The 17,660-nt window shown below is 39.9% G+C and overlaps 1 protein-coding gene across 1 annotated transcript in view; it reads left to right on the plus strand.

Annotated features, from left to right (window-relative positions):
* Positions 1–13,495: 13,495 nt before the first annotated feature.
* Positions 13,496–17,660, plus strand: part of LOC308308743 (protein NLRC3-like) — a gene marked incomplete at its 3' end in the record, with an annotated part of 95,346 nt that continues 91,181 nt past the window's right edge. Inside the window, exons 1-2 of the mRNA XM_080754196.1 lie at positions 13,496–13,591; positions 14,747–14,860. Coding sequence (XP_080610322.1) covers positions 14,793–14,860 — 68 coding nt within the window. The 5' untranslated portion in view covers positions 13,496–13,591; positions 14,747–14,792. The remainder of the gene's footprint in view (positions 13,592–14,746; positions 14,861–17,660) is intronic.

The raw sequence follows: 17,660 nt of genomic DNA on the forward strand, positions 1-17,660 counted from the left end.
CAGAAGTGAAACTGTCATCCTGACCACATCCTTGCATAGTGCCTCTGCAGACATCTCTAATACTAGAACACATGTGTCTGCAGACATCTCTAATACTAGAACACATGTGTCTGCAGACACCTCTAATACTAGAACACACGTGTCTTGTCTTTTTCTTTATAGAGGTTAATGTTGTGTTTTATACAATGTATCAGAACCACTGCTTATCAATCTATAAAAGTTTGGTTGAATGTAAAATATAAACAATATAGCAGAACTTTTTAATGTGCATCCACTCCTCCTTCTTTTCCCTCTGCCTTCTGTATCAGTCTGTATAGTTCTGATGTGTGTGTGTGTGTGTGTGTGTGTGTGTGTGTGTGTGTGTGTGTGTGTGTGTGTGTGTGTGTGTGTGTGTGTGTGTGTGTGTGTGTGTGTGTGTGTGTGTGTGTGTGTGTGTGTGTGTGTGTGTGTGTGTGTGTGTGTGTGTGTGTGTGTGTGTGTGTGTGTGTGTGTGTGTGTGTGTGTGTGTGTGTGTCATTTGTGTGGTTGCTCCAGGAAAACAAAGACCCACCCAACACTGCCTCAGATTGGCTTACCATGATATTTGACACTACCTTTAACCAATCATCACTCATCAAGTGTAATCCTAAACCAATCAGAGACAGAGTAGGGCGGGTCACTTGCTGCAATGCAACGCTTTGCTATATTTGAACAACACACACACACACACACACACACACACACACACACACACACACACACACACACACACACACACACACACACACACACACACACACACACTGTATATCCCTGGACTCCTCGTTGAGAACCAGTGTGTTGACGCCTCCTAAATCAAATCGACCTCCCCTTGTGGTTTTCTGATAGATGTTCTTCAGGACAGTTTAGAAAGAAAGCAATGTTTCACATCCTTTAATGTATGATGTGAGGACATTCCATATGATGGTGTAGTGGAATGAGAATGTTATATTTGTTCTAAATATAACAATTATGATGTGAGGTGATGGTGTCAGAGTAGTGGAATGCGAATGTTATATTTGTTCTAAATATAATAATGATGTGAGGACATTCCATATGATGGTGTAAGAGGTGTGGAATGAGAATGTTATGGATGGATACCAGATCATGGTCTCTCCCTTTGGTCTAGTCTAGTGACTGTGGGTGTTACTCACTTTACCAATCCCAGTGGTGATGAGTCATCCTAAACTAAACCTAAGACTGTCTTCTACCCTGAGTCATAATGACAATGACATTGAATGATCATATTACCCCTTAAGTGCTGTTCGGGTCATTTTGACCCGTTTTACATTTTCATTTGAAAAAAAAAAGGTAGAAGTTTAAATTGTTTCCACCTGAAACTCACTGGCCTTAAATATTCTTCTGAGATGAACATGTAAAAAAAATATTTTTGCACTACACCCATGCTACACCCCCCTCATATTTTTTGAACCTTTAGTGCTGTTCGGGTCATTTTGACCCGGAAGCACAGATACACAGAAATACACAGTATTATGCCAAAACACAGACACACAGTCACCCCCGTTTCTAACACCCCCCTTCCGAAGCCCCATTCCGAACCCTCCCCTCCCCCCCCTCCCCCACACCACCCCCCCCCCTCCCCCTCCCAACAACTAACCCCCCCTCCCCTGATGCACAGAAATACAAGGAATCATGTACAAACACAGATACACAATCACCCCCTAACCCCTTCCACCCCTCCCCCCTCCAACCCCCCTCACCTCACCCTTACCCCCTCCCCTCTAACCCCCCAACCCAACCCCACCTCCCTCCCACCACCCCTCCCCCCCCCCCCCGCCACCCCAGATGCACAAAAATAAAATAAAGCATGTATACTAACACAAACACACAGTCACCTCCTCCCCCCCCCCTCCCTCCTATCGCTCTCACCCCCCCCCCCCCCCCCCCTCACACACACACCCTACACCCCCTCACCCCTCCCCTCCTCACCCCTCACCCTCACCCCTCACCCCTCACTTATCTGAAGTTTTCCTTGTGACTGTACTGTATCTTAGGGAAAATTTTACATTATTTTACATAAACATAAGGTTCTGTAAAGTAACACTGTAATTCAGGGGTGCTGTGGATGAAAATGTTGTTTACAGGGGTGCCCTGAGACCAAAGTGTTTGAAAACCTCCGTCCTAGTGAATATGTTCAAGTGTATATTCATATGTGACGTTCATGTGTGTTCACATGTGTGTTCAGCTCTATGTGAGAATGATGTCCTGTTCTTGAACCACAAGTATTCAATTAATGGGCGGCGGGGGGGGGGGGGGGAGTTCATAAAAACATTGATTTACATTTTTTCCTATAAACATGAGCAATATTGCCCAGTATTAAATAAAGTCGTTTTTTTACCTGAATTTCAACTAAATCAGTAAAAACGCCTGGCTCTTTCAGTGTTTAATGTGATATAGCAAAGCAGAAATGCAAACATTTACCATATATATCATATGAATTGTTTGGTATTGAGTCAAAGTCAATGTATCATGATGATTTGTTAAGTTAAAATTTATATTAGTGTTGTTTTTTTTAAACCAAATATCCCCCGGGTCAAAATGACCCGAACAGAACGAAGGTGTAGTGAATCTGAACAGAACTTAAGGGTTAAATCACACACACGCACGCACACACGCACGCACGTACGTACGCGCACACACACACACACACACACACACACACACACACACACACACACACACACACACACACACACACACACACACACACACACACACACACACACACACACACACACACACACACACACACAAAGCTGTTTCTTCCTGACTGTGATGATGTGTAACTTCTCACTTCTTTGTGGTTATCCCCCCCCCACACACACACACACACTTCCTTTCTGTCTCTCTGCACTGAAACTCTACAGCCTCCATTTTGAAGCACAAGAGAAGAGAAAGACAGAGACTCCATCTTAACCAACAGCAGAGGAGTGAGACGATCGACGCACATATGAAACATCCTTCTAGTGATACATGTAGAGTAAGTGTTTGTATCATGTTCTATAGACACATACTGTATAACGTGACCAGTATTACTAAAGATCCCTAATCGGGAGATAAGCGACCGTCACGTCGCATACACAAACTTTAGAAGGCAATCGTTGCCAATAAGGAGGAAAAGATCCATGTTGATGACATGACTTAATAGATACTATGTACCGCTCTGTGTGATTTTAGGGCCAAAATCTGTAGGAGCAGTGTCCAAAAATGTGTCTTGCTAAAATCTGCCTGATGGTGGCGCTATAAGAGGGCCATGTGAGAAATCAGGGGCAGAGGTTGGCGGAGGTTGGATCTCCTTGGATTTGCCATCCAAGGAGTGTGTGTGCAAATTTTGGCATCGATAGGGCCAACGGTGGCGGAGTTAAGAGTAGGGCCAAAAGTGTGACGTGATGTCACGTGACATGGCGTGGGGGACGGACGGACGGACGGACGGACGGACGGACCAGGGGCATAGTTCTGCCGATTTAAAATGACTCCAATACGGAAGTAAAACTTCCTATGATTGGCCGCTAGTTGCGCTGTTTCCCCCCCCGGCCGGTAGCAAAAAGAATTGTTCACCAATGGATCCCATTCATTTTCCCCTTTCGTGTTCTAGCCTTAATTAACATTTTCATGAATACTTTATGGTTCCTATCGCTAGTTAAAAATTGCCTTTCAATCACCATCATATGCGTTTTGTCAAAATTTGGTCAATTTATTTTAAAATAGATGATAAAGTTGCAGGGGCGCGGCTGATCCCAGATCAGCCTTTGGCCACATCAGCTCATCAGCGTCGGTCGTAATGCGACGCACTGTTAGCTTGTAGGTTGGTTTTCTTTGTACAACGGCGTATAAACCATAGACTATAGAGGTATAAACATTGTTACAATAAAAAACTATTATACAAACCCAGCTCTTAATCCAGAGCTATTAAAATGAGCGAGGACATAAATAAACACACATATAGGCTATTCTGTATAATTATAGGCTATAAATGTTAAAACATTGTTTTTGTTAATACGCCTATAATTTATTTATTCTTATGATTCTATTATATCACGATTATTGCGTTTTCCTGCGATTTGCGATTCGAATCACGATTATTGCAATTTTTCCCCAAAAATTACAGCTTTTTTATATTGAAACATTTTAATTAAAACAATTCTAAACAATATAAAACATTAAAAGTTGAATCATATACTTCAAATCAATGCAGCCAAATAAAGTCAGTCAATCTTTCTGACATTAACATTTTATTTCAGCCAAAGTGCCAGTGGTAAAACATTACAACAACATGTTCCTGGTCAAGATGCCAGAAAACACAGAACACAACAGTCATAAAAAAAATTCTTGTGCTGCAGGCCTACAGCACTGTGCTAGCTTTAGCCATAACATGACATCCTCATGACCTAAAACTGTTCCTTTAGGACCTGTACTTACTCTGACTGAAAGTGGTTATTTCACCTTCAGGTTAATTTCGCCTTAAAAAAATAAATTAAAAAAAGGTTTTAATTTTTTTATTTTTTTAATAAATAAATAAAATCGGGAAAATCGATTCTGAACTTTGAAAATCGATTAATTGAATCGCCGGCATTAACATCATGATAATATAGTAAATCGAATTAATTAGTAATGCCAAGCAGGGCCTTGGTGAGTTAGGGCCTTGGTTTGATGCCTGTGGATCTCCATATATGGGCATAATGAGGTACCCTAACATTCTCATTTTCGGCTTGGGATTTATGACATCAGAAATCTCCATGTATGGGCATAAAAGTTTTTTTTTCTTTTTCTGGGAATGACCATATGGACTTTTATACCCTGGGAAATCTCGTAGCTTGTCTGACTGTCAGTACAGGAAGTGATGTCACGCATAAAAGTTATTTTTTTTCTTTTTTCTGGGAATGACCATAATATGGACTTTTATACCCTGAGAAATCTCGTAGCTTGTCTGACTGTCAGTACAGGAAGTGATGTCACGCATAAAAGTAATTTTTTTTATTTTTTCTGGGAATGACCATATATGGACTTTTATACCCTGAGAAATCTCGTAGCTTGTCTGACTGTCAGTACAGGACGTGATGTCACGTGACATCCTTTTTATGCCCACATATGAGTCATTCTGTACCACATCACTGTGACTCACTGACATCACACTGACATCACTTCCTGTACAGCCAGACAGACAGACAGACAGACAGACAGACAGACAGACAGACAGACAGACAGACAAGCTACGAGGTTTTTCAGGGTATAATGCGACCTTCGGTCGCAAAAAACATTTCACTCCAACATAATGTTTTGTGATCTATTTATTTGGCAGGTTGAATAAAGAGCATCATGGACACAGAGGAGAAGAGAAGAGACAGACCAAAGTCTCTATCAGTGAACAGTGACCGTTCTAAAGATCAACCTGCTGACACAAAGTATGTGATTCCTCCTATACAATATACAGTCTAATGTGTAAGGGATAATGTCTCTCTCAGCTAAGGTCACAGGGTCCCTGTTTCAACTCTCTCTCAGCTAAGGTCACAGGGTCCCTGCTACATCTCTCTCTCTCTCTCTCTCTCTCTCTCTCTCTCTCTCTCTCTCTCTCTCTCAGCTAAGGTCAGCTAAGGTCACAGGGTCCTTGCTACATCTCTCTCTCTCAGCTAAGGTCACTAGGGTCCCTGCTACATCTCTCTCAGCTAAGGGGTCTATTCTACATCTTTCTCTCAACTAATGGTTCCTTGACTAAATATACTGAAGACAGATGATACAGTTTATAGGCTACAGTAGTTTTAAGTGGTTAAAACAGATTGTTTTCATTCACATTATAATTATACAAACATGTATTATGATTCCAGAAGTGTTGACCACAGAGCAGAGTCTCCAACAGCCAGCTGTGTGTCTATGAAGAGTGACTGGTCTAAAGGACTACCTCCTACCTTCAGTGATGAAACTGGACCTCCACACACACAGTATGTCTCGGGGCACAAGCTGCCTCTGCCTCATTTTCAGACAGTTCTTGTACTCCATTCTAACAGAGATGCTATTCTAAACATGGTCTAAACAAGGACATGTACTAAAGATAAGGACACCATACTAACAGTAACAGAAATACAGATTTGCTGACAGAGATGAAGTAAGTGTGGGGGAGATGGCTCAGCTGTTAGATTGACAGCTGTAGTTGAGTTGAATTAGCACATGCACTGTGAAAGCTAGTTGACCAACGACTCAATCAGTTTGAATGGGAGGCCAACAAGAACACAATGCATACATTTGGTAATCTATACATTTCTACCACCACAGTGTCTTGTTGTGATTTGGCACTTTAATAAAATTGAATTGGCGAGGACCCCCTAAATGATATGTATTTGGCATTTTGGACCCCCTAAATGATATGTATTTGGCCTTTTAGAGGGGAAATGGAGGCGACCATGTAGGAATCCTGGTCAATGAAGTATATAGAGCAGGGGTCTACAACGGGAGTCCGGGACCCCTAGGGGGTCCTCAGGGTTACTACAGGGGTCCGCCAATTCTTTGTGTGATTGGGAACGTGAGCTTGTAGATCTGCTATTTTCTGTGAGCAGGTGTAGAGGGAAAAAGAGCAGAGCCAATGACAGTAAAAAGGTTCACTGTCTGAAAACACATTAACATGAATCCAACATATTAATAGAAAAGATAATGTATGTCAAACAACTCTATGAAGCCATCTATGAAATCTATATAAAAGTTTAATCTGAAGCACAGTTTTATACAATATACAGTGGCGGTCCCTGGGTGTCCCATCTCTCTCTCAGCTAAGGGGGTCCCTGCTAAATCACTCTAAGCTAAGGGGTCCTTGCTTTAACTCCCTCTCACTGAATCCTTGACCTAAAATACATCGAAGGCCAAAGATGTATCATTTGAATTGTTTAAACCAGGGGTAGGCAACCTTAGGCACGGTGCCAACATTGACACAGGGGAGGGTGATCACTGGCACACTGGCAGAAGTGTGAGAAAGAGGATTTATATTTTAAAACCAAACATTGTTTTAAACGTGGTCAATTAAATCACTTAAAGTTGTACCATGTAACTTTTTTTATAAAACAAATCTTAAAATATTCCTAACTGTTAAATCGCTAAAGTTTTAGAACACCCACTCCGTTATTTTCAGCTTCTGAAGCCTTCTCTTTATATGTTTTCTATGATCCTGGCCGTGGACCGGATTTCGCGCCAAAATGACGTAATCTGCATCATCTGTATACGTTGTGTATACGTTGCCCAATCACATCGCCGATCATGCACACATGGTACACTACCGGCCAATCACAGCGCATCTTGAAGTGGGGTCGCCATATTTGTAGTCGCCCGTGTGTCTCTTTACTCAAAAGGTAATCTCGCCTACCAGGCAGGGTGAAGTAGTCCGTTTCTCCGGAATGCCTGAACGCACAGGAACCAGGGACCCCTCTAAAGATAGCTCTCGGCGTTGTGGAGGCAGACGCGGGGGTGTGAAGGTACGAAAAACGGGCGAAAGACGCGAACGCGACCGCGGTTTGCTATAGGGCTACTGACCACTAGTTGAGCATCTTACACAGTATAGCTTTAAATCAACTAATTACATTGGTTGGCGACATTTTATTTCACAAGATTTCTTGACACGGGAGGGAGGGAGTCGGGGAGATAGGTGGGTTATTGCTGCAAGTGTAATGATCGTTATGGGGCTGTTAACTCTGACATCATTTTGTAGGCAGAGGAGAACTTTTGGCCCCCAAAAAAGTGAATCTTTTTACTATTTTTACTATTTACAAATTTTTCTTCTCTTTGTTGTTGAAAGGAAAGTGGTAGAATTATACTTTAGTCGTTATTTTGGTCTCGGATCTGTTGAAATAGCGAGGGACAGATATTGACAATAAATCTGCTTGGAGGTCTGACTACAAAATGATGTCACGGCTTAAAAGCCCCATAACGATGTCCTGACAATCAAAATATGTCATAATTTTGATGGGGTGTCATTAAAATATGTACAGTATGTTGACATGGCACACTGACTATCTAGAAACTAAAAACATGGCACTTGATTTCAAAAAGGTTGCTGACCCCTGGTTTAAACCAACAGATTGTTTTCATTCACATTATGATTATAATTGTTATTATTTTTTATGATTCCAGAAGTGACCACCACAGAGCAGAGTCTCCAACAGCCAGCTGTGTGTCTATGAAGAGTGACATTTCTAAAGGACTTCCTCCTAACTTCAGTGATGAAACTGGACCTCCACACACACAGTATGTCAATCCTCATATGCAATAGACGTTCACTGTAGTTTTAAGAAGCATGTTTAACTGGGGAAAAAAAGTATGTGTGGGGGAGATGGCTCAGCTTTTAGATTGACAGCTGTAGTTGAGTTGAATTAGCACATGCACTGTAAAAGCTAGTTGACCAACAACTCAATCAGTTTGAATGGGAGGCCAACAAGAACACAATGCACATATTTGGTAATCTATACATTTCTACCACCACAGTTTCTTGTTGTGATTTGGCACTTTAATAAAATTGAATTGGCGGGGACCCCCATAAATGATATGTTTGTGGCCTTTTGGACCCCCTAAATGATATGTATTTGGCCTTTTAGAGGGGAAATGGAGGCGACCATGTAGGAATCCTGGTCAATGAAGTATATAGAGCAGGGGTCTACAACGGGAGTCCGGGACACCTAGGGGTCCTCAGGGTTACTACAGGGGTCCGCCAATTCTTTGTGTGATGGGGAATGTGAGCTTGTAGATCTGTTATTTTCTGTGAGCAGGTGTAGAGGGAAAAAGAGCAGAGCCAATGACAGTAAAAAGGTTCACTGTCTGAAACACATTAACATGAATCCAACATATTAATAGAAAAGATAATGTATGTCAAACAACTCTATGAAGCCATCTATGAAATCTATATAAAAGTTTAATCTGAAGCACAGTTTTATACAATATACAGTGGCGGTCCCTGGGTGTCCCATCTCTCTCTCAGCTAAGGGGGTCCCTGCTAAATCACTCTCAGCTAAGGGGTCCTTGCTTCAAATCCCTCTCAACGAATCCTTGACCTAAAATACATCGAAGGCCGAAGATATATCATTTGAATTGTTTAAACCAGGGATAGGCAACCTTAGGCACGGTGCCAACATTGGCACAGGGGAGGGTGATCACTGGCACACTGGCAGTGTGAGAAAGAGGATTTATATTTTAAAACCAAACATTGTTTTAAACGTGGTCAATTAAATCACTTAAGTCAACTAATTACATCCTGCACATAATTCTACATTCATTAACATTCTGAACTTCTTTCAGAGTATCAATACAATGTACAATGCATTCTATATCTAAGTGACATGGTTTCATGTCGTTGCCGTGTCTCTTGCTAAACCGAAGGCTGTCTTTTGGCCAAGAGATTTGCAAGAGACAAAAAACCATGTGACCTTCATTGAGAATGAATTGGACCCACCCTCCTCCCCCTCGTTCTCAAACGACACGGACACGATAGCTGTTGCAAATGTTTGGACGGAGCCTCACACATGCATGGAGATATCACTCATGCACGCACTCAACGTCATTGTTTACACAGCAGCTCAGTTTTTCCAGTCCACAAAGATCCACTGAAGCGGATATTGTTGGTAAATCTTGACTTATTTATCAGTTTACAAAAAGATCTGTTTTAGCGACCCAAATCCCAGTTTCCATGTGGCTGAAAGCACCAAACAAATAAAAAATTTGTTATATATTCCTGAAAAACTTCAAATATTCATTAAAAACTGTATAAACATTTATTGTTTATAATATCCAGTAATGAACCTAGACCTCCACACACACAGTATGTCAATCCATTAAAAAAAGGCTACACGTGCAACACTGTAACGTGACACGTGTGTTGCAGTGTGCAAATTATATATACTAATCCTTAACCGTAGGCCACCCTAACCTGTTGCTTGACCAATCCTCAAGCTTGCATAAAGGACGCTCACTTCACACTTGGCGGACAGACAGACATTTTCTTGATTAATAGATATATTAAAAAAATCACACCTAGTGTGAGGTGAGCGGTGCTATTTATGTGTTCATTTCATTAACCCATTTTGGACTGAGGCCGATTCTAAAAACTACATCTAAATCCTGACCTGAAAAAAAACTGTGTAAACATTTGTTTTGATTCCAGAAGTCTTCACCACAGAGCAGAGTCTCCAACAGCCAGCTGTGTGTCTATGAAGAGTGACTGGTCTAAAGATGAACCTCTTAACTTCAGTGATGAACCTGGACCTCCACACACACAGTATGTCAATCCATTACATTAAACACAACACTATGGTACATTGGTTGCACAGTGTGCATTGTTAACATAAAACAGAGTATTATAATAGTGTGCCCTCCCTGTCCAATCGTTACCTATAGACTGAAAGTTATTATGTGGAATTTATGAATACTAGTTCAAACTATGACACTGTGACGCATACTGTAAGCTCCACTTATTTTCCATTTATTTTATTTGATAAACAAACCACTTAAATCCTGGGATTTCTTTAGAGTTGTTAGTAGTTTACAGTGGTAGCATGGCTCCCCCTAATGGCCAGTGGAGGAACATGAATCTGACTGACCATGCTGTTGTTATGGTGTGTTGGATATGAAGCAACTGGGGTGGCATTTCATTAACATAATGGCAACATGGCCACCATGTTAATATGGTCTATGGTGTGTTGGGCTCAGTGCTGCTGCTTGTCTTTCTATTATTGTATTCATTAGTTCACTGTTGTTGCAATGTTGAGGAGCTGAAAACCATGGAATTTTACTCTCTTATGCTTGAATAATGGGACGATACAATAAAGAATATTGAATAAACTGACTTCCCAATCATGTGATAATTAAAGACATGTTTTCTTGTTGTTTTTGTATGATTCAGAAGTGTTGACCCCAGAGCAGAGTCTCCAACACCCAGCCTTCTGTCCATGAAGAGTGACTGCTCTAAAGGAGCAGTGATTGACTTCAGTAATGAACCTGGACCTCCACACACACAGTATGTCAATGAACATCATCTCTCTCTTATAAGAGCTTTGACACTGCTTGGTCAGGATGGGACAAGATGGGCTCTCTGCTCTATTCAGAAAACTTGTTGTGATTTGGTATTAATACAATTAATTGGCGATGATATGTATTTGGCGAGGAACACCTAAATTACATGTATTTGGTCTCTTGGACCCCCTAAAGTATATGTATTTGGTCTTTTGGACCCCCTAAATGATATGTATTTGGTCTTTTGGACCACCTAAATGATATGTATTTGTCCTTTTCAAGTGGAAATGAAGGCGACTAAGTATAGATAGGAATCCTGGTCAATGAATTACAGGGTTGGGGTTCTTCAACAGGGGGTCCTCAGAGTTACTACAGGGTTCCGCCAATTGTTTGTGTGATGGGGAACGTGAGCTTGTAGATCTGCTATTTTCTGAGAGTAGGTGTGAGAAGGAAAAAGAGCAGAGCCAATGACAGTAAAAAGGTTCACTGTCTGAAAACACATTAACATGAATCCAACATATTACATTTACATATTGCAATACAATCTGGGGAGCTACATATCCTACTCATTTACATAAACTCCATAAGATGCAAAAAAGATTTTGCAGGATTGCTACATATAGTGATTGGTCTGCTCCTTCTGCCCCTCTTTTCAAACAGCTCAATATTCTATCTATTTTTAATTTAAATAAATACCAAACCTGCAATTTTATTTTCAAAGTGTTGATGCAGCCTGATTCATTTTCCTTGCCCTGTAGAACCTTTTTCCAGCTCAACAGTGATGTACACCATTTCAACACAAGACAGGAAAATCATCTGCATCTTCCAAAGTGTCGTACCGGTCTATGTCAGTTTTCCATCAAGTTCAGGGGGGCTAAGCTATGGAACAGTCATATTGCAATTTCATCCAAGTCTACTTCACTCAATCAATTTAAATATAAGCTTAGAACCCACTTGATGTAATAAAGTTTCAGTCTCCACACCCACATACCTTTGCACCCACACCCACACCTTTTTTTTTTCTTTTCTTTATTTTATTAAATGTATTTACTTTTCATACTGCATATTCATTTATTGTATTATTTTGTGTCGTTATGTTATATGTTATTTTTATTTTATTTTATTTTTATGATTATTTTGTATTATTCTGTTAACTTAGGTGAGATTACTTTATAAACCCAACTGGGTTTTTTAAATCTCACCTGCACAACCCAAGTCAAATATAATTTGTTTCAAATGTTTTGTTCTTTTAAAAAAATGTGCAAATAAACAAATAAAAAAAAAAAAATATTAATAGAAATGATAATGTATGTCAAACAACTGAAGCCATCTATGAAATCTATGGAAAAGGTTATTCTCCACATATTCTTACAATACACAGTGGGGGTCCCTGCTACATCTAAGTCATGAGCCTGTAGATCTGCTATTTTGGCTGAATGTTCACCTAGATGTGGTTAAATAAATCAGATCTCACCCGAGTCACTTTTCTATTTACATCCAGTGAGACCACTACCTCCGTCTGTAAAGCACTTCGCTCACTCGGCTTCTTGTTTGATGTGTATTTTTTTTCTTCTTGTCACAGCAATGTTGAGGAACCAGAACACAATAATGTTACTCATATTTACAAACAGAACCGCCAAATATTCTAAACTTTCTGCGATTCTGCCAATAATAATAATTGAGGCACACAAGTTTTTGCCGGACCAAACAATGAATCACGTGACGCATTGGCTCATTCCATGGCACGTACAGTATGTGTATCCAGAAGAATACTTCACAGAAGAGAGTTCATGTACAGTAAGAGACGTTTGACTGAATGGATTCCACATGGATTCTAATGATTGAATATAAATAAAGTAAATCATGTTGATCCTCTGTTTCTCTCAGGGTCCATCAGCAGAGAGCAGGGTCTCCTGTACCCAGCTGTGTCTCCATGAAGAGTGACGCGTCCATGCATAAACCTATTAACTTCAAAGATGGACACCACTCTACTGATCCCAGGTCAGATTGTAAAACACACAGAAAACAACATATTATTTAGTTGTTATCAAACTCTACTGAACAGAAATCGTGGTCTGACAAAATCCTTCCATATTTGATAAATAAATCCACAGAATACATTGGCTGTGTTCTACCCAGGGGTGATTTTATAACAAATCAAATAATGTCAACTTTGATGATTGTCTTCCTAAGAACAGAATGTTGGTATCAACCATACCAATAATAGATACTAAGAACATAATGTTGATATCAACCATACCAATAATAGATACTAAGAACAGAATGTTGATATCACCAAACTACCCTTTGTAGTTTGATGTTTTTCCTTTTCACAGAAATGTTGAGGAACCAGTACCAAATAATGTAAATCATATTATACAGTTATTCAATGTGAAAAGGCAATAAACCATGGTGAACAAACTAACTTTTTTTATTGACAAGATAATTATAGAACCATGTTTATGATTTTCCACAGACCAGAGTCTCCAACACCCAGCTGTGTGTCTGTGAAGAGTGACAGGTCTAAAGGAAGAGCTCCTGACTTTGGTGATGAACCTAGACCTCCACACACACAGTATGTGAATCCATTACAATGTACACACTATAAGACAACACAGTGGAGATAATCTCATGTGCCATTCACCTTAATAATAACACCAGTAACTCATTTTTGCCTGAAAGTCATGAGCACATGCAGATCATCCACACCCCATTTAACACCATAAAAGGCAGCCAGAAACCCTTAACATCAGAGTGGTTGAACCAGGTGGTAAACCCTCTCCTCCAGGCTCTGGTCTTAGTCCTCTTCTGTCCTGTCATCTCAGTGATGACCTTTTAAACTTTACGCGATTCTGCCAATAATAATAATCATATAATTTGAGAGACACATCCTGGTTTTTACCGGGCGAAACAATGAATCATGTGACGTTGATCCCCTTCCCCTATTGGCTGATACTAGGACATGACCTACTTACTGTATGTGTATCCTTCAGAGTAGGGAGTTCATATAAGAGACGTTTGACTGGGTCTATTCCACATGGATTCTAATGATTGAATATAAATAAAGTAAATCAGGTGTTAACAATAAGGTCTCAGAGGCACTTTCCCATCTGGCAAGTAGAGGTCATGTTCTACTTGCCCAAAGGTCATGCTCACTTGCCCATAAGGTACATCATCCATTATAAAATGTTGGTGAAAATTACTGTTAATTTAATACTTTTTTATTTTTGTTTTTTCTATCTGGGGCTAAAATAAATTCATTGAACACGGCACATTATAGTGTTCTTATTTTACATACCAGAGACCAGAAAACAGACGGCTCTGGCCATGTTCAGGTGTTTTGACAGATATCTGGTGTTGTGTTTATAGACGTTCAGGTGTTTTGACAGATATCTGGTCTTGTGTTTATAGACGTTTAGGTGTTTAGACAGATATCTGGTGTTGTGTTTATAGACTTTCAGGTGTTTAGACAAATATCTGGTGTTGTGTTTATAGACGTTCAGGTGTTTAGACAGATATTTGGTGTTGTGTTTATAGACGTTCAGGTGTTTAGACAGATATCTGGTGTTGTGTTTATAGACGTTAAGGTGTTTAGACACTTGCAAGCACTTGCCCTGTCAGGTGACCTCAAAGCAAACTCCACCTGCCCTGAAAGTTGTATTTACCGGGGGTGGGCAACCCTTAGTGTCAAGTTCTGTTTTAAATCATGTTGATGCTCTCTTTCTCTCAGTGTCCATCAACAAAGAGCAGTGTCTCCTGTACCCAGCTGTGTCTCCATGAAGAGTGATGCATCCATGCATAAACCTATTCACTTCAAAGATGGACACCACTCTACTGATCCCAGGTCAGAATGTAAAATACACAGAAAACAACATATCATTTAGTTGTTATCAAACTTTACTGAACAGACATCGTGGTCTGGGTCTTAATATTTTAGTGTGACAAAATCCTTCCATATTTGATAAATAAATCCACAGAATACATTGGTCTGTTTTCTACCTACAGGTGATTTTATACCAAATCAAAAAATGTCAACTTTGATGATTGTCTTCCTAAGAACAGAATGTTGGTATCAACCATACCAATAATAGATACTAAGCAGTGGGAAAACACTGCCTGGTGGAGGTTTGCGCTCTGTGGAGCATCCCTTTGTAGTTTGATGTTTTTCCTTTTCACAGAAATGTTGAGGAACCAGAACCCAAAAATGTAAATCATATTATACAGTTATTCAATGAGAAAAGGCAATAAACCATGGTGAACAAACTAACCTTTTTATTGACAAGATAATTATAGAAACATGTTTATGATTTTCCACAGACCAGAGTCTCCAACACCCAGCTGTGTGTCTGTGAAGAGTGACAGGTCTAAAGGAAGACCTCCTGACTTTGGTGATGAACCTAGACCTTCACACACACAGTATGTGAATCCATTACAATGTACACACTATAAGACACAACACAGTATGTGAATCCATTACAATGTACACACTATAAGACACAACACAGTATGTGAATCCATTACAATGTACACACTATAAGACACAACACAGTATGTGAATCCATTACAATGTACACACTATAAGACACAACACAGTATGTGAATCCATTACAATGTACACACTATAAGACACAACATGGTGCTGATAATCTGACATGCATTCACCAAACAGCCCTGATCTGTGTGTATCACAGGTGTAACATTCTTTGTTTGCCTGAAAGTCATGAGCGGGCGTAGATCATCCACAAGTGTTTGAACCAGGTGGCCACCCTCTCCTCTGGGCTGTGTCCCTCCTCAGTCCTCAGTCCTCTTCCATCCTGTCATCTCATTGATGACCCTCCAGAACACATGTTGACCATGTAAAACTATTACCTCTAGTCTACAGTGATATAAGAACATTATGTTCAACTATTACCTCTAGTCTACAGTGATATAAGAACATTATGTTCAACTATTACCTCTAGTCTACAGTGATATAAGAACATTATGTACAACTATTACCTCTAGTCTAAATATAAATGAAGATTTGTGTACATTAGTGTTAATTTCGTTAACGAAAACTATGACGAAACATGTTCGTCAACGCACATTTTTCAAAGGACTAGACTAGACGAACACGAACACCCCTGTGAATAAACGATGACTGGGACAAAATCATTATGCAATTTCGTTGAGGAAGAAAGACAATAATGTTTTTAACAAAATAAAGACTGGACTAAAATCGGTCTTCATAATAGTTCACGAACGAGACTGATTAACGTGCAGTGCTGCATGCACCGCGGCACACGCACGCACGCACGCACGCACACACACACACACACACATACACACAGAGAGAGTGTTGAATGGATGCGCGCTCACAGACAGCAGTTAAAGTTTTAAAACTACCAAGCGACGCAATATGTGTTGCAGAGACATGGAAGTGTTTGCAACATGCTTCAAATCTATCACTTACGTCCGACACGTAAAATAAAGGAATAATTGGAACGCTAATGGACTAAATGATGGGGAACAGCATAGCAAAGCGAACGCAACAGGCTTGTGTGCGCGCGCTCACGTGTGTGTTATGTGTAGCATGCAGTGGTGGAAAAAGTACTCCGATTTTTTTTACTTAAGTAAAAGTATCAATAGTTACTACATTATAGAAATACCGGTACTCTATTACAATTAAAGTCTGGAATTCGAAATGTACTTAAATTACAAAAAGTAAAAGTACAAATTGTTTGAACATAGCTGATCTACAAGCTCACAACGTGAGCTTGTAGATAGTACGTTGTGTTATATCAAAACAATATTTGGATCCAAGATGTAGTGGAGTAGAAGTAAAAAGTTTTAGAAATTGGAAATACTCAAGCAGGCCTATAAACACCTCAACATTGTACTTAAAGGGATATTTCAGTTACAAAGAAACGTTTGGTCATTTTATCATCTAATCAGGCGAAGAACTGGGCCTGTAGGGCCTGATAACATTTACATCAAATATCTCTAAATATTGAATCAAGCAAATTAAAATCTGTTCAGGGTGTTCATAAAAGCCTGATTAGACGATAAAATGACCAAACGTTTTTTTGAATGTGGAATATCTCTTTAAGTACAGTACTTAAGTAAATGCACTTAATGTTACACCACTGGGCGGGGTTGCACCAGCTGTTACTAAGTTATGACGTAGCCTAGTTGTAACGTAAATGGCTTCTAAGTCAAGACTTACACATTACTAAAATGTCAGGTGTTGCACCACTCTAACGTATCTCTAAGTAACTACTAAATATTTACACCATTGGGCAGCACTAAGTCCTTACTAAGTAACCTATCTCTATGGGAGTAGAGCAACTACACTACTAACGTGGCAGACAGCATTATATCGTCTATTTAATTAATTCAACAATGACACAACCCATCTGTTTAAAACGTTAAGCCCTATATACATTTCGGCCATTCGTAAATAGACGATCTACAAGCTCACAATGTGTCTACTATTATAGAGTATTTCTATATTGCAGGATTGATACTTTTTTAATTCATTTGAGTCTTTTTCAACCAGTTCATATAGCCACGGCAGACAGCACAACAACGACTTGAACGGTGCTCTTCTCCCCTCCAAATATGCGCTGTGTTACTTCACAACAGGGCAAAATGTATGAGGGGCC

Source organism: Nannobrachium achirus (genome assembly GCF_963921795.1).
Source record: "Nannobrachium achirus genome assembly, chromosome: 23".
Classification (NCBI taxonomy): domain Eukaryota; kingdom Metazoa; phylum Chordata; class Actinopteri; order Myctophiformes; family Myctophidae; genus Nannobrachium; species Nannobrachium achirus.